Genomic DNA, 19,642 nt, shown 5'->3' with positions numbered 1-19,642 from the left:
ACTTCTATGTAGATCAAGTCTGAAGATAATGGGGTCTATTTTTTGTGACTGTCTAGAAATATTCAGATAACTCAGGCCGGGGGTGTACATCCAAAGTTAAAGGACAAAATAATTCCTTTAATTTTCATGCATGAGGAGGTGTAAAGAAAAAGAGAACTGTCTGCTGTAAGCATTGACATGAACAGCAAGTTCTTAGGCATGTTGGTACAACCAGTAATCATTTATGTCTAATAGTTTGTTTGGGTTTAGAGTAACAGCTTAAATGTTTTCCAGAGCTTATACCTAACTAGCTTTTTCCTAGATGTCTTTATTCTTTATTAAAAAAAAAAAAAAAAACTTTAGGCTGGGCACGGTGGCTCATGCCTGTAATCCCAGCATTTTGGGAAGCCGAGGCGGGTAGATAACAAGGTCAGGAGATGGAGACCATCCTGGCTAACATGGTGAAACCCCCATCTCTACTAAAAATACAAAAAAATTAGCTGGGCGTGGTGGCAGGTGCCTGTAGTCCCGGCTACTCAGGAGGCTGAGGCAGGAGAATGGCGTGAACCCGGGAGACGGAGCTTGCAGTGAGCCGAGATCATGTCACTGGACTCCAGCCTGGGCGACAGAGCGAGACTCAGTCTCAAAAAAAAAAAAAAAAAAAACTTTGTTACAGGTGTGTGCTACCACTCCAGTCTAATTATTTTTGTAGAGGTGGGGTTTTGCCATGTTGCCCAGGGTTGTCTGTAACTCCTGGGCTCAAGTGATCTTTCTGCCTTGGCTTCCCAAAGTGCTGGTATTACAGGCATGAGCCTGCTTTATTCTTTCAACATATACTTTAACACCTTTTCATTAATAATACCCAAAGAAATGAGTTACCAGAGCTGATACCTTTTTCTGAGAAGATAATCCCATATTGGTCCTTCATTGTGTATCTGCCCTTCATTCTTGCCAAGGCATCCCTCTATTCAGCACAGCCCCCCACCCCCAGCTGCCTGAATCCTGGCCATCTTGGTGTTATAGCCATCCCAGAACGGTTTCCTCCAGTACCCAACTACTCTGAGAGGACCATGGTTTTTCCTCTCCTGCAGGTGTAAAATAGTGCGGTTGTTACTGATTTATTCCCACATTCCTGCCATGTGGTTTCATCTCATCCTGCTCTTCTGAATCCAGATGAAGTTTCTTCCTCACCGCTGATCCGAGTCCTCTTGTTCATTCTGTTTAATTCAACTTAGTTCTCTACCTTTGAATTTCCTTGCCACCTGGGCACAGTCTGAATATGCGATTTAAAATTATCTCATTGTTTCATTTGCCTCTGCATTGATTCAAAGTTGTCAAAGCAAAGATAAAGATTTCAATATTTTTTCTAACCCTATTAAACCTTTACCTTCGGTGAGCTACTTCTGTTTGTTTTCCCTGCCCTCCAGATGGAGATGACAATACTGTCTTCCTTAGCCTATTAAGGGTTTTGATAGGATCAAATAACTTAGCATATGCAAATAGCCTTTTTAAACCGAGGGGGGCCATATCAAGGACAATGAGGTTTTTCTAGTTGATACATTAAAACTATGTTAAGGTTTTGAGAGGCCAAGTGGGGCTGATCACCTGAGGTCGGGAGTTCAAGACCAGCCTGACTAACATGGTGAAACCCCATCTCTACTAAAAATGCAAAAAGTAGCTGGGTGTGATGGCACATACCTGTAGTCCCAGCTAACTGGGAGGCCGAGGCAGGAGAATCACTTGAACCCAGGAGGCAGAGGTTGCAGTGAGCCGAGATCGGGCCACTGCACTCCAGCCTGGGCAGCAGAGTGAGACTGTCTCCCCCTGCCCCCAAAAAAACTATGTCAATGCAAAATATTTTGTGTCTGTATAACCATGGGAGTGTCCTTACTACCTTCTATAAAATTGCTGAAGTTTTGTGTATGGTATTCTACACGATGGACACATTTTATACAACTAAAACTGAAAAGCCTAGTCAATTATTTGGGTATGTGGAAATATGACTCATTTATGAAACATTTCTAAGTAACATTTCTACAATGAAGATTTATAACATTGAAAGTTAGAAATTATTTCCAAATATATGTACACTAAAAATACCTAGATATAGCTGGGTGCAGTGGCTCACGCCTGTAATTCCAGCACTTTGGGAGGCCGAGGAGGGCAGATTACTTGAGGCCAGAAGTTCAAGACCAGCCTGGCCAACATGGAGAAACCCTGTCTCTACTACAAATACAAAAATTAGCTGAGCTTGGTGGTGCACTCCTATAATCTCAGCTACTCAGGAGGCTGACACACAAGAATCACTTGACCCTGGGAAGCAGAGGTTGTAGTGAGCTGAGATCGCACCATTGCATTCCAGTCTGGGTGACAGAGTGAGACTCTGTCTCAAAAACAGAAAAAAAAAAAAAAATCTAGATGATATGTCAACAGGCTAACCAGAAGTTATAGACCTTCACAGTTTTCCTTTTTATACTTACCTGAGTTTCTAAACTGCAATAAACCTATACTAGTTTTATAACTTGACAAAAATCTAAGCAAAACATGATTTGTCCATTTGATTCCAACTCTGAGAACATTATCTTCTATTAAATCACCATTAAACAATGAGCAAAGCTTTGAAATTTTGGAACTTTGAAAGTTTTAAAAGTGTTGTTACAGGCTTTTCTCATGTTCCTGGTAGTTAGCTAAAATGTTTTTGTGTTACATGTTGTTGTGTTACAGCAAAGCAAATTAACTTATTTGTGCCTAGCTTGGATAGGGCAAATTATGTGAAATGCACTGAAATATAAACACCAATGCAATACATCCAAATACTCTATCTTGGAGATCTATTTTATCACTTACATTCTAGTTTTGGACACTGTGTGGAAATGCCCTGACTGCAAAAAGAGGGATATTTGGCAAAACGGGGGATCTTCAGACCATCCTTTGCCTTGCATGTGCCAAAGAAGACATCACCTACTCTGGTGCTTTAAATGGTGACATCTATGTCTGGAAAGGGCTCAATTTAGTCCGCACCATTCAAGGAGCACATAGTGTAAGTATTACCATGTGGAAACTGTGAGTGACTTACTAAATAAGGTAAGACCACGAATCCCTCCCTGTATTTTTCTCTTGTTGCTTTAGAATCAGAGGACCCTGCTGAACACTCTCCACTCATGACAATTTCCCAAATTACATTTGCTCACCTAAAGGAAAACATATTTCAAAGCACACAATGTAATTAACCTTCACTTTAACTATTAATTGCTTGATTTGTGTCGTCCTCAGTAGTTTGACAGAATACTAGAACTAGCTCATCAGGTTCATCTTACCGGCACTTCTCAAACTTTAATGTGTCCATGAGTTTCTGGAGGATCATGTTAAAATGCAGATTCTGGCTCCATAGGTCTAGGATGATGTCGCCACTGCTCATCAGTGACCCATAGTTTGAACAGGAAAGGTGTAGATAACTATTGCTCTTACACTGGTTGATAAGATAGATTGTCCTCATTCTTTACGTTGAGGTGCAGGGTGTTACCTCCACACCAGTGTCTTGAGCTCTTAAGGTACAATCAGAAACCATTGATAACCACATATCTTCTGGTGGTCTGCTCTGTAAGAACAAGGACGAACTTCTTACCACTCTGCCCTCTTTTTTGACACATATGAAAATGACTACATTTTTGTATCTACAGATGATAAAATTGTCCCTACAAATGGGAAGATGATGTGAAAGGCAAAGCCTATCATAGTGAATGGAAATTGGGTAATGATATTACTGGAAATGATAAACCTTTAGCTTATTGCCTCCAAACTGATTCCCTATACCCTTAATATGAAGAAAAGTTTAAGCAACTTTTAGAGCTATGACATTTCAGATCTTTCACTATATGTTGCAGGTGAATTTTCTTGGCTTCACTAATTATGAAACAGCTCTTAAAATAATAGGTCAGTATTTGTCCTCATTCATAAAAGCAGCTGCCTTAGTAACCTAATTTCTTTTTATACTGGATCTTATGTCAACATTATATTCTTGCAGCACTCTTGAACAAACCAAATAAAGTATTTTCCTGTGGAGGAGCATCTTTAAATTACTAAAACTATTTCCCATGTGAAAATCTTCAAACGATGCTTAACAAGCTAACACAAGTGCAATTTACATTTTCAGTTAGGTTCAAGTGATAGCTTTGTGAGCTCACTGAGGTACATTTTGGGCACTTTTGTGCCTATGAAAGTGTTTATGTTCCTAGCCTCTTATCTCTCCTTAATTATTTTAGGCAGCAACTTCCATGAAACACCTCCATAGTTGTCTTTTCTCTCTAAGGGCCACTTATCACATAAAAGAATTTGATTCCCATACCTGCATTAATTATATTTTTGAATTTTTTTAAAACTGCCATCTTTTTAGTAGTGGTAAAAGAGCACTTAAACTAGTTTGCTTTGATTATTATGATTTTTTTAAATGTAGCTGAGATGAACAGTATCATAAATGGCTATTTGGTCTATTGTCAGCATTTCAAAGAGAACAAGGGGGTTTTATTTTTGTTTTTGCCTTGTTATGTTTTTAAATCAACATTCAACTGTATCTAGTCATCATACTTAGGATGGTTGCAGCATTGAGTATTACCTATTTTAATCAACAGGCTGGAATCTTTAGCATGTATGCTTGTGAAGAAGGCTTTGCCACTGGTGGGCGAGATGGGTGTATACGACTATGGGACACTGATTTCAAACCAATAACCAAAATTGATCTCAGGGAGACAGAACAAGGATATAAAGGTAATATATGTGTTAAACTTACCTGTAACTCTGGATGTGAAATATAATGTGAAGTTCTGTATTCGTATTTGTTTCTTTGTACCCCATTTTTAAAAGGCAGTTTATATAAATATATTGAATACAAGCAAAAGTATGTTAAAAGTAAATGGATGTCCTTTTTCCTAATTTGCACAAATGCATCTGTATGAACCAGCAATGCTGCAGCCAAAATAAGCATTCTGATGAAGTTGCTGAGGTTTCTTAGGAGATGGGATTGTCAGTGACAAAACCGAGAAATTCTAGACAAGTTGGTTATCGTAAGAGTGAATGTGCCCAGCCTCTGAAAACAAATGAGAGGAGAAATGTGACAAATTTATTTTTTTAAGATAGATTTAAAGTAGTAGACACTATAGTAGTAGGGATTAAGGGCATGGGCTCAGTCATGTGGTGTGGGTTCAAATTCTTTTTCCCTGTGAGAGAGTTAAGAAATTGAACGGCAGTCTCAAATCTCGGGGCATCTATTTCCCCATCTATAAAAGGGAGATAATACTAGCACCAGCTTCCCATGGTTGTATGAGGATTAAATATACTTGTGAAATGCTTAGGATGAGGACTAAATATACTTGCAAAGTACACTTAGCACTCAAATTGTTAGCTATTCTCACAGTATATAGAGTGTATATCAGAATGATACATCTTTTAAAATTCTTATGATAGGACTGTTACCTTTTGGCAGATAAAGAATTTACAGCCGAGAAAGATTAAAGTGGAAAATGTAAATAGGAAAGACAAGAGGAAGTCGTAGCGTTGTTAATACGCTAAGCACAGGTTGGGAGGTTCTGACTCCCCACAGGTGGGCCGCAGAGCCAGCGCCAAGGGAGGGGTACATGATACTGTGAGCCGTGGAGGTCCACAGGATGAAAACTTACCCATCGTTCTCATGAAGGGGAATCTTTTTCAGTGCCGAGATGAGGGAGAGATTTCCTGAGCATCTTTTAGAGAAGACCCGGTGACACAGGGCTCAAAGTCCTCAACAGGCCTGAAACGAGCTGTTTCTCCTGGGTTGTTCCTCATGAAGCCCCCGCTTGTGACCTGATGGCGATGCTGCCACAGAGGTTGTTTCGTAGGCCAGATCGTGTGGCAGTGCGCGGTGCTCTCTGCTGGCCTTGGGTAGATTTCAGAGGACTGGGAGAAGACAGTGTAGACTGCGTATCCTTCAGGCCATCCTTAAATAGTGTTGTTTTCAGTAAAACTTTTCCAACAGTTGAGCAACAGGGAAATGAGCTGGATATTGTACTTCCTGTTTATACCTGGAGGCCAGCTGCTTTATGTATCTGTGAAACAAAAATGTGCATTTAAGTCAACTAATCCAGGATTGGACTGTTGTCTTCTCATAGAGGCTCAGGATGCTGGTGTGCACACATTTCTGAATACTGGGCACAGAGGTTGGCATAGGAAGCTGTGGAATTTGGTGTCTACCTCAATGTAGGGACAAGGAGATCAAAGTCCTTAAGTTCTCTGCCATAGAGTGTGGGCCAGGGAAACTTGATCCAGAAAAAACATAACAAACAGATATAAGCAGGTAAGTACCCGTAAGAGCATTTTTTTTAAGTACAGTAGCCAAAAGTGTTTGACCTTGAACCATGAAGCTTCTTGGTGTATCTTTCAAGGTAAACCAGAAACCAAAACATATACTTAGAGAGTGGAGTCAACTTGCCAGATGGGATTAGTAACCATAAACTGCTTAAACATTGGAGAGCACCAGCCAGGATTCATGACTCTTATTTGGCAGTTACTCCATTTAATCTAAAAAATGTATCACATAATTAAGGTATACATTTTAAAGCATAGGGGTCAGCGAAGAAGCTATTGGTTTACCCTGCTATACTTTTCTGCCCAATACTGAGTCCTTGAGCCTGGCTCTCCTGGGAGAGTTCAGGGACCAGTTCTGAATGAGTATCTATGTAACCAGGTGTTGTCCTGATCACATGGGCCCCACAGCCACCTCGCGTCTACAGTTAGGACAGTCAGCGATGCCCTCTGTTGGACATCAGTCTCAGATTCCCACCCCATCCTTGCCAAGATGAAAGCAGATGTGGGTGGTACACAGTGGACACTGGGAACCCGAAACAAGCCTGCACCTCATAGGATGTGCCCTGTGGTGCCTGGGCTTGGCGTTTATCAGGGATTGGTGTGCATCTTAGATGACTTACTGATAAGGCAGTAGCCTGCGTTTTGTGGGGAGAAACAGACTGCTTTTAAAGGATGGTATAGATCATGTTCCACTTTGAGTCCAAGGGAGTCAGAGAGGGCATGGGGGCTGGGATGGAGCTCCTAGGAGAGTGGAGATGGCACTGCTTAGCACGCAGCCCCGCAGTGTGGATGCTCTAGATGACGTCTTCACTTTTAGAATTGCTGCTGACCACCAGTACTCTTAATTGCTTAGTATTTTACTTTAAACTGATTAATGTATCTTTTTAAAACTTCGCTGTAAACTAATATTTGTAACGTGAGTTTACTATGCTGGGATCTAATTTTTGCCCTTGGAACACCCACCTAAAATTATCCCCTCCCCCTGGCTTGGGCAACATTGTCACAAAGGCCACTGTGTATCATCAAGCATCAAAAGAGTTGCTGGCCTTCATTCCAGCCCCAGTGAAAAAACAATATACATGTAGCATCAAAAGAAGAAAAGGCTCCTGGTTTGAGTTACTGGTAACAGCTAAAGTCTGGCCCACCCATTGCTCCCAACTTAGGGAGTTCTGGAGCCTGCATGGACAGGGCCATGTGGGGAAACTTGCTCTAAATCCTCCTCTAAGGCACTCTGTCACGCTCAGCCAGGCCTTGGTGAATAATCAGCCAGGCCATTATTCCACTGAAGCAAGGAAGGAGGATGTGGAGTTCCAGGGCCATTTTCCGCAGCTCCGAGCAGGGAGAGACTCTCAGAACCGGCCCTCCTGTGGTCTTGGAGGCCGGCTGCCGGGGCCATCCTGTGATGGGGCAGCCTCTCCAAGGCATGTGGAGGTGTGCCCCGAATCCAAAGTGAAGTAGAGTGACCCAGCACAAGTATAGGATTTAAAATACATAGGATTTGAGGAAATAAAAGTAATCAAGATGTAAATAGCTTTCTGGCGTAGCTTCCCCTTCAGCCAGGCAATACCATACCCTTGGTCCTTTGAACATTAGCAGAGAGCTGAGCAAATAAGAGGGAGGGAAAAGGGAAGGAAAGAGGGTGGGAAAGGAACAAAAGAAAGCAGAGTGGACAGAAGATGGTCAGGTGTCCTCCCCACCCCCCGCCACCCTCTCATCCCTTCCCTCAAAGAAGACTTGGCTTTCTGCTCCACCTCTCTTTGCCTCAAACAAACCAAGTATATTTGAAAGGAACAGATTCAGGCAGAGCAGCGTTAGACTTCCTTGCCCTCAGTTTGGACATGAAGCTTCCTTGCTCTCAGTTTGGACATGACAGTTTTATTTTTATAAGAACTATCTTGATATAAATGAGCTTTCTTCTGTGTTTTTGCTATTTGTAAAACAGTGACACTCGAATTTATTTCAATGGAAATGTAGTGATTTTTCATCTTACTCAAACAGCCAAATAGTTTTCTAAGCAAATTTAACCAGAGAATTAATCATGGCCATAGCCCAGTTCCCATGACATGGTATGGGTAATTTTCTATGTTCTATACATTTAAAAGCATTAGCGAAAATTAAGAAATTGCTACTTACTAGTGCTTAGGAATCTGAGGGTATTTATAAAGATCACACTTAGTGTACCACCTGTAAAGACTTGTGTTGCTCCTCCTGTAGATGTCTAGATGATTTACAAAATGAATCTGACAATTTCCAAGTTGTTTAATGCAAATCTTTGCAAGATTGGCATACATTTGCATCTTCTAATAACTATTAGCTGTTAACCATCAAGAAAGAAGTTTTAAGATGAACCAAGATGGTTACTAAGCTCAGAAAAAAATGATGACATGGCTTTGTAATAAAGTGACATTGTTAATTCTTTTACGTCTTTGTAGTAGCTTGAGCTAATTAGGACACTTGACTTACAGTAAAAACAATTAACCCCACTTTAGGCTGAGTGTGAATCGGCTTGGAGATGGGTCACATTCACATCAAGAATTGGTTAGTGTCAGATCTGATTCTCCGGCTCCCTCCCTTCTCCCCAAGGCTTAGTCAAAGAAAATGTCCCTCACATGATAAGGGGGGCCATCCCTCAGTGAAGGGAATTATAGCGTTTTACTTGCACCAGTGACTTGTGCATCTTTTGTGAGTTATTGGATTTTTGCTGACTGGGTGTTTGAACAGGTTTCTCTAGCAACAACACAAGATGATAGAAACCAACAACCTAATTCCCCCAGGATCCTTCATCAGCAATTCTGAAAGCCAAAAAGTTCAGATTACCAGAAGATTTTTAAAATAACTAATGTGGCAGCAAAACTTGACCCATTATGAGGCTATTAGGTGTTTTTATATATTTTGTTACAGAAGTATTTAATTTCAAGGTGCTGCCTTAGTGTCTGCTGGATATATTACAAGTACAAAATCCAAATTTTTCTGAATTCCAAAATGCATCTGGCACCAAAGGATTTCAGCTATATGGGGTTGTTGTCCTCCAATATACATCTTAGTGAATATAAACTTATGGAATTTTCAAGTTGGGACAGACCCTGGATGTAAGGCGGCGGCGGGGGATGGGGGGAACTCCCGTACTTCATGGATGGTAGAATGAGGCCCAGGGTCATTAGCATCAAGCTAATTGTAAACTGAGGTCACTCACTCATACCTCACACCAAACTTCATGACAGTGCATGCTGAGTCTGATCACTTTTAAAGCACATTTATGATCTGGGTAAAATAATGAAGCTTAAGTAACTTATAGCGGTGGCAAGAAAAGCCAAAAATTCTTAAAATCCATCAACCAAAATGAATTACTTCTAGGATAATAAAACACCATTGAGTTAATGGTTATAAATGATTCTGACTAAAGGAATACAGTAATTATTGACATGGTATAAGATGTATTATTTACTTATTTGTCCACTCAGTAAACATTTATTAAACATCTAAGTGCCAGATACATGCCTAGGAACTGAATAGGAAGTCCTGAAAAGTATGCTTCAGTCATGATTACATTTAAGGTGTGGGTGGAGGTGGGGGGAATTCTGTGGGTTTTGTTTTAACTACCAACACATATTTGTTGAGTTGTTGCTGTGTCTAATGGACTATAAAGTCCGAATCCAGAAAGATCCTGCATTAGGTGAATCACTGAGCAAGAATTAGAGGCCGAAATTCCAGGACATGAGATGCCCTGCTTAGACTTGTCACTATCTTCACTGCCCCTTCCCTGGTCTGGGCCACCGCCGTTTTTCACATAGAATACTGCAGTTGCTTTATAACTTGCATTCCTTCTTCGACCACCATCCTCTGCACAGCAGCTAGAGGGATTGTTTGAACTTTACGTGAGCCAGATCACATTACTGCTTTCCTCAAAACCCTGCAATGATTCATCTTATCCAGAGTCAAAGTCCTTATGGCAGCCCACCACCGCTCCCCATTGCTCAGCTTTGCCCTGTCTGCTCCTTCCCCTCTCTGCCCTCCCAGCCTTCTCCCTCTGCCTGTGACACTCTTGCCTAGAATCTGCATGACTACTTCCCTCCTCTCCTTCAAACCTTTGCTCAAATAAAGCCTGTGCTGATGACCTCTTCTAGAATTGCAACTCATTCTGCCTCCACCACTCCAAGTATTCCAAATCCCCTTCTCTCGGGTCTACCTTTCCCTTGTAACATACAGTATAATTTCTGTGTTACATTCTTAGCTATTGTCTGTTTCCATAAAGGTAAGGATCTTTGTTCACTGATGCCTCCCACCCACTTAGGATGTGCCTAGTGTGTGCTGGAGTCCTGGAAGTAGCTGTCAGGTAAATGAAAAGTGTCGTAGGACTGGAGGGTGGAGCCTTGTGGAAGAGCGCAAGTGGTGAGGACGCAGAAGGAGCAGATAACTTGGTTTCTTTGTGTCAACCTGTGACACCGTAAGCTTGCACTCCAAGGGCCAGCTACAGGAGGTCTTAGAGGTTTAGGGAGGCATGTGGCATGATCGGATCTCCACTTAGTTCTCCTGCCCCAGAGCAGAGAGCAGACTGGGGCGGTATAGGATCGGAGGTGGGAGCCCAGGTGGTGGTTCCGCAGTGTTCATGCTTATTACTGTTTTTATTCCTCAGAGTACCGTGATGGTCAGATAGTCTCGCAGCTCTCAACCAGGAGTGATTTTTGGACATTTGACATTGTCTGGAGACATTTTTGATTGTCGCAACTGCAGAGTTGTGACTGGCATCTGTGGATAGAGGCCAGGGATGCTGCTAAAAGTATTACAATGGACAGGAGAGTCACCACAACAAGGAATTACCCGGCCCCAAATGTTGATAGTATTGTTGTCAAGAACCCTTGCAGAGAACATCCAAAAGACCAACTCTCAAACCTGAGAACACCCTTGTTTACGATAGAAGCAAAATAAGAACATCCTATTCTCCGGTCCCGCAGGTGGCTCCATTACTCACCTCTTGACTCCTTGCGACTGTCACAGCTCTCCCTGTGTGCCCACCGCTTTTCTTTGGGCATGTCCTTCAGCCTCACTGTTCTGCTGAGAAGGTGGAGGAACACTGCAGAGGCCCGTGCCTCAGGAGCTGGAGATGGATTGGCAGCCAGGAGACATGGTGGCGTTGTGTGCTCAGGTTCCATGTGTGACATGGTGTCTGGGCTGCTGGCCTGGCTTGCTGTGTAGTAATTCCTCTGTAAATACCCCTCCTGAGCCAGCCTTATGTAAAAGCTAGCCTGGATGGGTTCCCTCCCTGGGTGGAAGGCCATGGGCTTGGCTGTGTGTTCTCATCTTCTGATGTCTCACTGGGCTTTGTGGATCTTTCACAGTTCCCGTGGCTATAGGATTTTGAATCCTGTGGAGTGGGTTTTGAAATAAGCAGAGATTTTGTAAAAAGAAACCTTCCATATGAATTCTGCTGGAGATTCTCAGGCAGGGAGCCTTTGTGAACAGGAGCAGCAGGTCATAGGCAGTCCGCACCGAGGATGACCTGCAGCCCCAGCCCTGCGACTCTTCCAGCTCAGGACCAGTGCTGAATGCTCACTCTGTGGTGGCCTTTGTGGTACATGCTCTACACACAGGATCCCATTTAATCCTCAAACTCCCCTGGGGGTCCCCTGCAGGGAGGCTTCTCAGGCTGAGATCTGGGCAGTCACACGGGCCCCATGTTCACGAGGGCCCTGTGGTTGGTTGCATGCTTTGCTGTTACTTCCTTGGAATTCTTAATCATTTTTTAGCAAGGGGCCCCACACTTCTGTTTGGTTCCGGGCTCTGAAATCATCGGTGTTTATGAATCCCTGGGGAGATGTATGTCTTTCCTCCTGCATTTCTTTCACATTTCCAAAGTCTGTCTTCAGCATTACCGTTAGAACATCAGAAGCCCCCACAAGGCCTAGAGCTCCTGTGCCCAGGCTCCAGGCTCCCTACGTGGCCTCAGCCACCCCTTCCTGAGGGGCTGCAAGGGCAGGGGGCTTTGAAGTCCTCTGCTGTCTTTTCCACATCCTCTCGCAATACTCCCTCTTAAGTCTGGGTGAAATTACTGTTCCTCTCTCTCTTGTTCTTACTACCTTTTACCTCTCACACTCAAGGCATTCCCTGGTTTTGCATCCTTAATAAAGTTAGGTTTACAGGGGACAGCTACAACCTTGTCTTGTTTCACCTTCAGTACTATGTCCGGGGCATACATTCACAGAGACAGGAAATAACTTTGTGGGGAAGGGTATTAATGCCACACTTGTACTGCCTGAATCCTCATTTTTTTCCCCTATTGCTTGCTTGCTCTGTGACTTGAGGCAAGTAACACAAACTTTCTATACTGTCATTTCCTCATCAGTTCAGCATGTATTTACTAGCCCCATCGAGGGCCCGGCGATGTCCATGGGGTTAATGATGACACCACCTTCTAAGCACGCACAAGCATTCACGGGCACAGGGCTCGGTTATGTTGGTGAGGATCCTTACTGCCCACCTGCAGGGCTTGCTTGTTAAAGTCAACTTCTTGGAGATGACACTGTCTTCATCATCATTTGCTCATCGTCCTTGGGCTTTCCCATCCAGTGGGGTAGAGTTTGTCAGCATGTGACTGAAGAACCACGGCGTTAGAATCAGCTGGGGACCTGCAGGGCACTCTGAATTTTCAACAGTCTGACATGTGAGAACATACTAGCTGGAGAACGGCTTGAGCAGGCGGTGGTTCTCAGCCCTTGGGAATTAAAAGTTATGAAGTCTTGGTCTGCTCCAGACCAACTGGGAGGAATATCTGGGAGGGGCGCAAGCGTCTGTATCTTTTAAATGCTCTCTCTGTGGATTCTGGTGTACACCGAGGGTTGGGAACAACTGTGCCTGGCCCTTTACCATATCAGACCTTGGAACACGGGTTTTAAGAACACTATTAAGTACTAGTCTCTCCCTGCTTTCAGTTTTCCCCTTTTGGAACAAATAATTGGGAGAAAAGGCCATTTTCTTCCCCAAATGATTTGTTCTCTTTGTGTACTGGAACATAGCCTTTTCCTCTGCGAGTCTGCAGTGGCAGCAGATCAAAATTATAGCAAATGACAAAAACTAAGTTGTAACATAAGGCAGAGTAAGACTCTAGGAAAGGTCCATGGGGCACTTCATAGTTCCTGGCACTGCCACCTTACAGGGCTCGGATGTGACCGCACGTACAGCAAGTTGTTCTGTGCTGAGATGTAAACTTAAAAAGATCCTGGCACAAAACCCTGTGGGTTAAAATAATAGCATAACATATTGATTCATTCCTCAGTGCCAGACACTGGCTCAAGTGTTGTTGCATTGAGTTCTCACAATGCTATGAAGTGTGAGTGCTAATATCTCCACTTTACAGATGGAGGAACTAGCAATATGAATGACTAAATATCTTACCATGTCACACAGCTGGGAAGGGCTGGTTTATAAATCCAGTTCATATCTTTAACTGTTGAAAATAAACTCGTGGTAGAAAATAAGCAATGTCCCTTAGTAATGAGGTCTGATTTGATACAGACTAGAGCTCCCCATGGCCAAGCTTCAGGACTATAGCAGAGGGGTTTGAAAGGATGCTGTCTATATTCTCTGGTCTGAATATAAAATCAGGGCCACGGACTGGTGAGAATTTGGTCTTGGCATTAAAGGATTTTTTGGTTTAGATGGGTGGTTTGCTCTCTACTGCCATCTGCTGACTCTCTGTACCAAGCACAGGCCCAAGTTCCACGTTTCTCATCACAAGTGGCACAGGGCATGGTGTCCAAATGTGGACACCTCATCTGTGTGGTAAAACGCCTTCAGTTCATACCGTCAAAAGTAACAATGATGTGTATTTCTCCAGAAAAGAGAACTTCTGTGGTTTTAAATGATTAGGATGGTTTCTCCTGTTTCTCTTAACTACTGTTGGGTTTGTAACCATATTCCAAATACTAGCTAATGTTTCTCTGACTCCCAGAGCCGAATATAAAGGAGTATAAGACAGCTTCGTTGCCTTGGCCAGCCCAACTGGGACATCATGATTACCTTTCTGTTCTCTGGGTATGTGTCAGAAGTAAAAAACTAAGCCTGGATAGACAGGAGAATTGAATTAATGCCAGAACTTTGTGCCATTCACCAAGGTCTCACCAGAAGGTTCCCAGAAGAGACTGTGTGGTTCTCTTTACCACTCTTGCATGTGGAAGAACAATTAGGTTTAAAAAGGATGGAAATGGGATGTTATTAGGAAACATGAATATGGCTTTTGACCCACCGATGTCTTCCTTTTTAAAATGGTTATCTTAGGAATGAGAGTGACCTGGTATTGTACATATCGCCTGGTGGACATATCCCGTGAGGTTGACTTGTCTGATGTGACAAAAGACAATTGATGTGTTTAAAGAACTGAGTACTTATGGAGAGACCCCGTTGCTTTCTGAGAGAAAATGTTCACAGCTCATAAAGTTGATATTGCAAGCAATGAAAATGTAGCAACTCCTTCTCTGGTTCTCTTCCCTTCCACCCATATGTAGCCAGAAATAATCCTTGCTAAGCTTCGCCCTTACATTGGTTAGTTCAGTGGAACCCTTTTTCAAATGAAATCGGAGATGGTGAGGTGCCGAGGGAAATACAGCAGTGGGATCCTCAGACTCCCGCCTCTTGCTGTCCAATTTCCTGGCGCTCTCCTTGCCAGGACCCTGGCACTCCTCTGAGGAATGCAAGAGCTCCCTGGATGTGGTCTGAAAAACACTAAGTGCCGTGTGACTTGACTGGTTTATTAGTCTGGACTGAGTTGGAAGGTTCGTCTTTGTTTCTGAGCCTCTTAAACTTGTTTACAAGAGAGGATATATAGCTATATATTGAATGTCAATATTTAATTCCAAGTCATGGGTGGTTATAATAATCTTTTTTCCTTGATGAATTTGTTCCCCCAAATAAGGTTAAAAAATAGCAGGACAATAAATACAGTAAAAAAGTAGTTTATTTAGTTTTTGCTCATGTTGGAATTTCATTAACTCTTTCCTTCCTGATAATGCTGAAGAGTACAGCATTAAACCCTTTCTGTAATAAAGCATAAATGTATGCTTGACCAAATATAGCTTCGGGTCCTAGGGAGGAATTCAAGTCATTTGGCCTTGAGAGACCAGACATGCTGTTGGAGGCCTTGGGAGAGTGGGTGTGTTCATGCTTACAGTGAATCCATGGATTCCAGGCCTGCCTGGAAAAGGGCCATTGTCTTTAAAACAATCAATGGCATTATAAAAGGGCTATGATCTGAATATTTAATGACAGTTAAAATATATAACATATCACTTAGATGTAATGTATATGTCTATGTGTGTATACAGTGTATGTGTATATAGGTACACATACACATTTGCATCACTTTAGTTGGTTTTTGATGCATGGATATCTGCTTACATATGTTTGGCCCTTTTTAAAATGTAATCTTCATTAGGGCAGGAGCCTGTCTTGTTCACTGTTAAGCTCCAGTGTCAGGCACAGAGTAGTGCTGAATGAAAATTTCTGGAATAAAGGAATGAATATATCCCTTCTTTGAATGTTCTTACTGAGTAACAGGGGTAGTATCTTTTATTTCTTGGCATCTCCAAGGACTCAAATGTTTGATTCTGATGTTTTATTTCATTTGCTCAGTAATTCTTTATTGAGTGTCTACAACATGACAGTCACTGTGCCCAGATACTGAGGATATAGCAGTAAATAAAACTGATAAAACTCTCTTCACAGACCTTTCTATTCTACTGAGAGGAAGCAGACAATAAATACAGTAAAAGTAGATTGTTTTTTGCTGATGTTGAAATACCACCGACTCTCCTTTCCTGATGATGGCGAAGAGCAAAGCATTAAACCCTTTGTGTAATAAAACTAGATGATGCAAGGCCTGCTGGGGAGACAACTAATTTAGCCCCTCCTGCCAATCCCCTGCAGGAACTGAGAAAAACACCAGGGAGGAAACGGGAATATGTTGACTCATGAGTGGTAATGAAACCCCAAAAAGGGTAGGAAAGAGATCAGGACAAAGAAGGGAGCCAGTGGCAACAGGATTGTGGGAGCAAGGCCGTATGGTTCTCTGCAGCTGAGCTGCATGCCCTGTCAGCTTGCAATGACATCCTGACTGCTTTTACCATACATCTGCCCTTCCCATCCTTGAAAGCCCATCCTGATGTTTGCAGTGGAGGATTTCAAGTAATTGATCCTGAACTAGTGTTGCCAAGGTGTCTGTACTCCTCCCGGCAGGAATAATGCATCTGCCTGTGTGCTTTCTCCCGCCATTTCAAGACCTGTAGCAGTGAATTCAGAGCAAGGAATAAGGACAGTTATCTCATGTATTTGTTGAAAGCCTTATGCCTTGAAAAACTACTTTCTCTTAATAAATGCATTATCTCATTGGATCCTCTCAAGACCACAGTGAGGTGATTAAGATGAAGATTATAGTTAGGGTGTCCATATACCCCAAATTACCCCTTCTGTTGTCCCAGCATCCCAACTGGCTTAGTATTTGTCTTGGGTTTTTTTTTTTTTTTTTTTTTTTAAAGACAATCTTGCTCTGTTGCCCAGGCTGGAATACAATGGCACAATCTCAGGTCACTGCAACCTCCGCCTCCCAGACTCATGCCATTCTTGTGCCTCAGCCACCTGGGTAGCTGGGAATACAGGTGCATGCCACCACGTCCAGCTAATTTTTCTATTTTTAGTAGAGACGAGGTTTCACCATGTTGGCCAGGCTGGTCTCAAGCTTCTGGCCTCAAGCGATCTGCCTGCCTCAGCCTCCCAAAATGTTGGGATTACAGGCATGAACCACCATGCCTGGCCATTTTTTTTTTAATAGACTTTGTTTTTTAGGGCAGTTTAGGTTCAGAACAAAATTGAGAATGTATAGAGACTTACCATATACCCCTTCCTACCCACAACACACATACATAGCTTCCCTCAGTATCAGTGTCCCCCACCAGAGTGGTATATTTGTTCCAGGGGGTGAATCTACCTTGACATGTCATTATCACCCAGAGGCCGTAGTTCACGTTAGAGTTCGCTCTTGGTGGTGTACGTTCTGTGGGTTTTGACAAATGTGTAATGACATGTCTCTACCATTATAGTATCCCACAGGATAGTTTCCCTGCCCTAAAAATCCTCCATACTCTGCCTGTTCATCACTCTGCCTATTCATCTCTCTGCCCCAGATTTTTAATTTTGCAGTAAACAGTTTTTAGACTTTTATAATTGAAAATATTTTGATAGAACTATTTAGTAGGTCTTTCAACATAGGAAAGCTATTCCTTAGTCAAGTACTTTAAAATATTGTGTAAATTTAGTTTTAGAATCTCTTAAAGGCATTCTAATTGGAATGACAGGTTACATAGTCACCATAATTATAGTCTATATCTTAAGGGGAGAAAAACTGGTCCCCAGCAAGGAGGAAACATTCCTGTGTCTAGCCAGCTGGGCCTAGAGCAGGAGTAGAGCCTGGGTCCTCGAGCTTCTGGTACTTTCTATCCCAGAGACACAGTGCCTGCTGGGGAGGCAGCAGGGAGCCCATCACATCCTGGCCTTGTTTTAAAGTAGTTAGGAAAGTGGTACTGCTTTGGTATTTCTAATTCAGATTAGAAAATTCGCTGCCTAAACAAACAACAAACCCGGTAAGGAACGGAACAGATTGCAAAAAAATCCAAGAGATTGAGACCAGGCAAGTGAGGACCTGCCTAGGGAGGATGAAATAGTACTACTGAGATGGAAGTGTGGACTTTAAAGGAGTACTATGCTTTTGGAGAAGAGGCTTTTGGAGAAGATTCCATAAATTAAGTCGGTGAAGAATAGTATTTTCATTGATAAATGTTTGATGGTATTTTGAGACTGAAATTGGAGTTTCATTTGCATATTTCTGAGACACGATGCATCTGTTTATTCCATAGGATATATCTAGATTCTTATCAAATATGTATTAAACTTGTTTAATATGATAATAATCTGTTCTGTAGTATCACCTACATATAATTTTAACACAGTGTTATTCCTAAAGGTTGAACTGATTCATCTTTCATAGCAAATCAGAAGGGCATTATTCTGAAGGTTAGGTTTTCATAAAGACCAATTTATCATCTTATACTTACTTTAAGATATAGTATTTAAAATATATTCTACTGTTGAAGACCAGCCTGGGCAACACAGAGCAAGACCTCATCTCTACAAAAAAGAAGAAAATTAGCCTAGGCATGGTGTTGCACAGCTGTAGTCCCAGCTACTTGGGAGGGTGAGGCAGGAGGATCACTTTGAGCCTAGGAAGTTGAGGCTTCAGTGAGCTATTGTGCTACCATACTCCAGCCTGGGCAACAGAGTGAGACCCTGTCTCTAAAAAATAAAAACAAACAATCCTGCTGTAGAAACACATAGGTATCCTAAGTCTAGGAAAAGCAGCCGCTCTTTCACAGACTAGATCACAAGGGGTGGAGGAAACATCCAACACTTGTAAGAAAATAACACAGAATGGGCCAGACGTGATGGCTGATGCCTGTAATCCCAGCACTTTGGGAGGCCGAGGCAGGTAGATCATGAGGTCAGGAGATCGAGACCATCCTGGCTAACACGGTGAAACCCCATCTCCACTAAAAATACAAAAATTAGCTGGGCGTGGTGGTGAGCACCTGTAGTCCCCGCTACTCGGGAGGCTGAGGTAGGAGAATGGCATGAACCCGGGAGGCGGAGGCTGTGGAGAGCAGAGATCACGCCACTGCACTACAGTCTGGGTGACAGCAAGACTCCATCTCAAAAATAATAATAAAATAACACAGAATGGTGGCAGCGTTGATTCTCTGCCTCCAGGAGTCCTTAAGATGTGTCACATTTGATGCTATCTTGGTTAAAGGGCATTTACTTTAGGTTTTGTGTGTGTATTAATAGCGTGAAGATTTGCTTCTGTTTTACTTATTTTTGTCAGGCCTCTCTATCCGGAGCGTGTGCTGGAAAGCAGACCGCCTTCTAGCAGGGACCCAGGACAGTGAGATATTTGAAGTGATTGTGCGAGAGCGAGACAAGCCGATGTTGATCCTGCAGGGCCACTGCGAGGGTGAGCTCTGGGCTCTGGCCCTGCACCCCAAGAAACCTCTGGCTGTGACAGGCAGCGATGACCGCTCTGTCAGGTGAGGCCCCACTGCTGTCACCTCTCTGACTTGAGACGGATTTATTTTCCCAAATTTGCTTATTAATAGAAGGATAAAGTGCAGAATAGAACCACACAGTTTCCAAATGAAACGTTAAGACCTTTAGCCCAACAAGTGGGTTTTTGGCATTTTGCTGCTGCTATTGTCTTTCTTGGCTGCATCTTAAACCATGGAAATGATTTTTA

General features: G+C 42.7%; 1 protein-coding gene across 7 annotated transcripts in view; it reads left to right on the top strand.

The window, feature by feature from the left end:
* The window catches only part of EML6 (EMAP like 6), a 257,346-nt gene that overhangs the window by 107,399 nt on the left and 130,305 nt on the right, over positions 1 to 19,642 (top strand). For all 7 annotated transcript variants that reach the window (XR_010580450.2, XR_006691700.3, XM_065527077.2 and 4 more), the window contains exons 6-8: positions 2,834 to 3,019; positions 4,608 to 4,743; positions 19,235 to 19,436. Coding sequence is in view for 5 of the 7 variants with exons in the window: in XM_065527077.2 (XP_065383149.1) it covers positions 2,834 to 3,019; positions 4,608 to 4,743; positions 19,235 to 19,436 (524 nt within the window). In the remaining 2 variants the exon portion in view is untranslated. The remainder of the gene's footprint in view (positions 1 to 2,833; positions 3,020 to 4,607; positions 4,744 to 19,234; positions 19,437 to 19,642) is intronic.

Source organism: Macaca fascicularis, chromosome 13 (assembly GCF_037993035.2).
Source record: "Macaca fascicularis isolate 582-1 chromosome 13, T2T-MFA8v1.1".
Lineage (NCBI taxonomy): Eukaryota > Metazoa > Chordata > Mammalia > Primates > Cercopithecidae > Macaca > Macaca fascicularis.
This window is presented reverse-complemented; position numbering and strand designations above follow the sequence as displayed.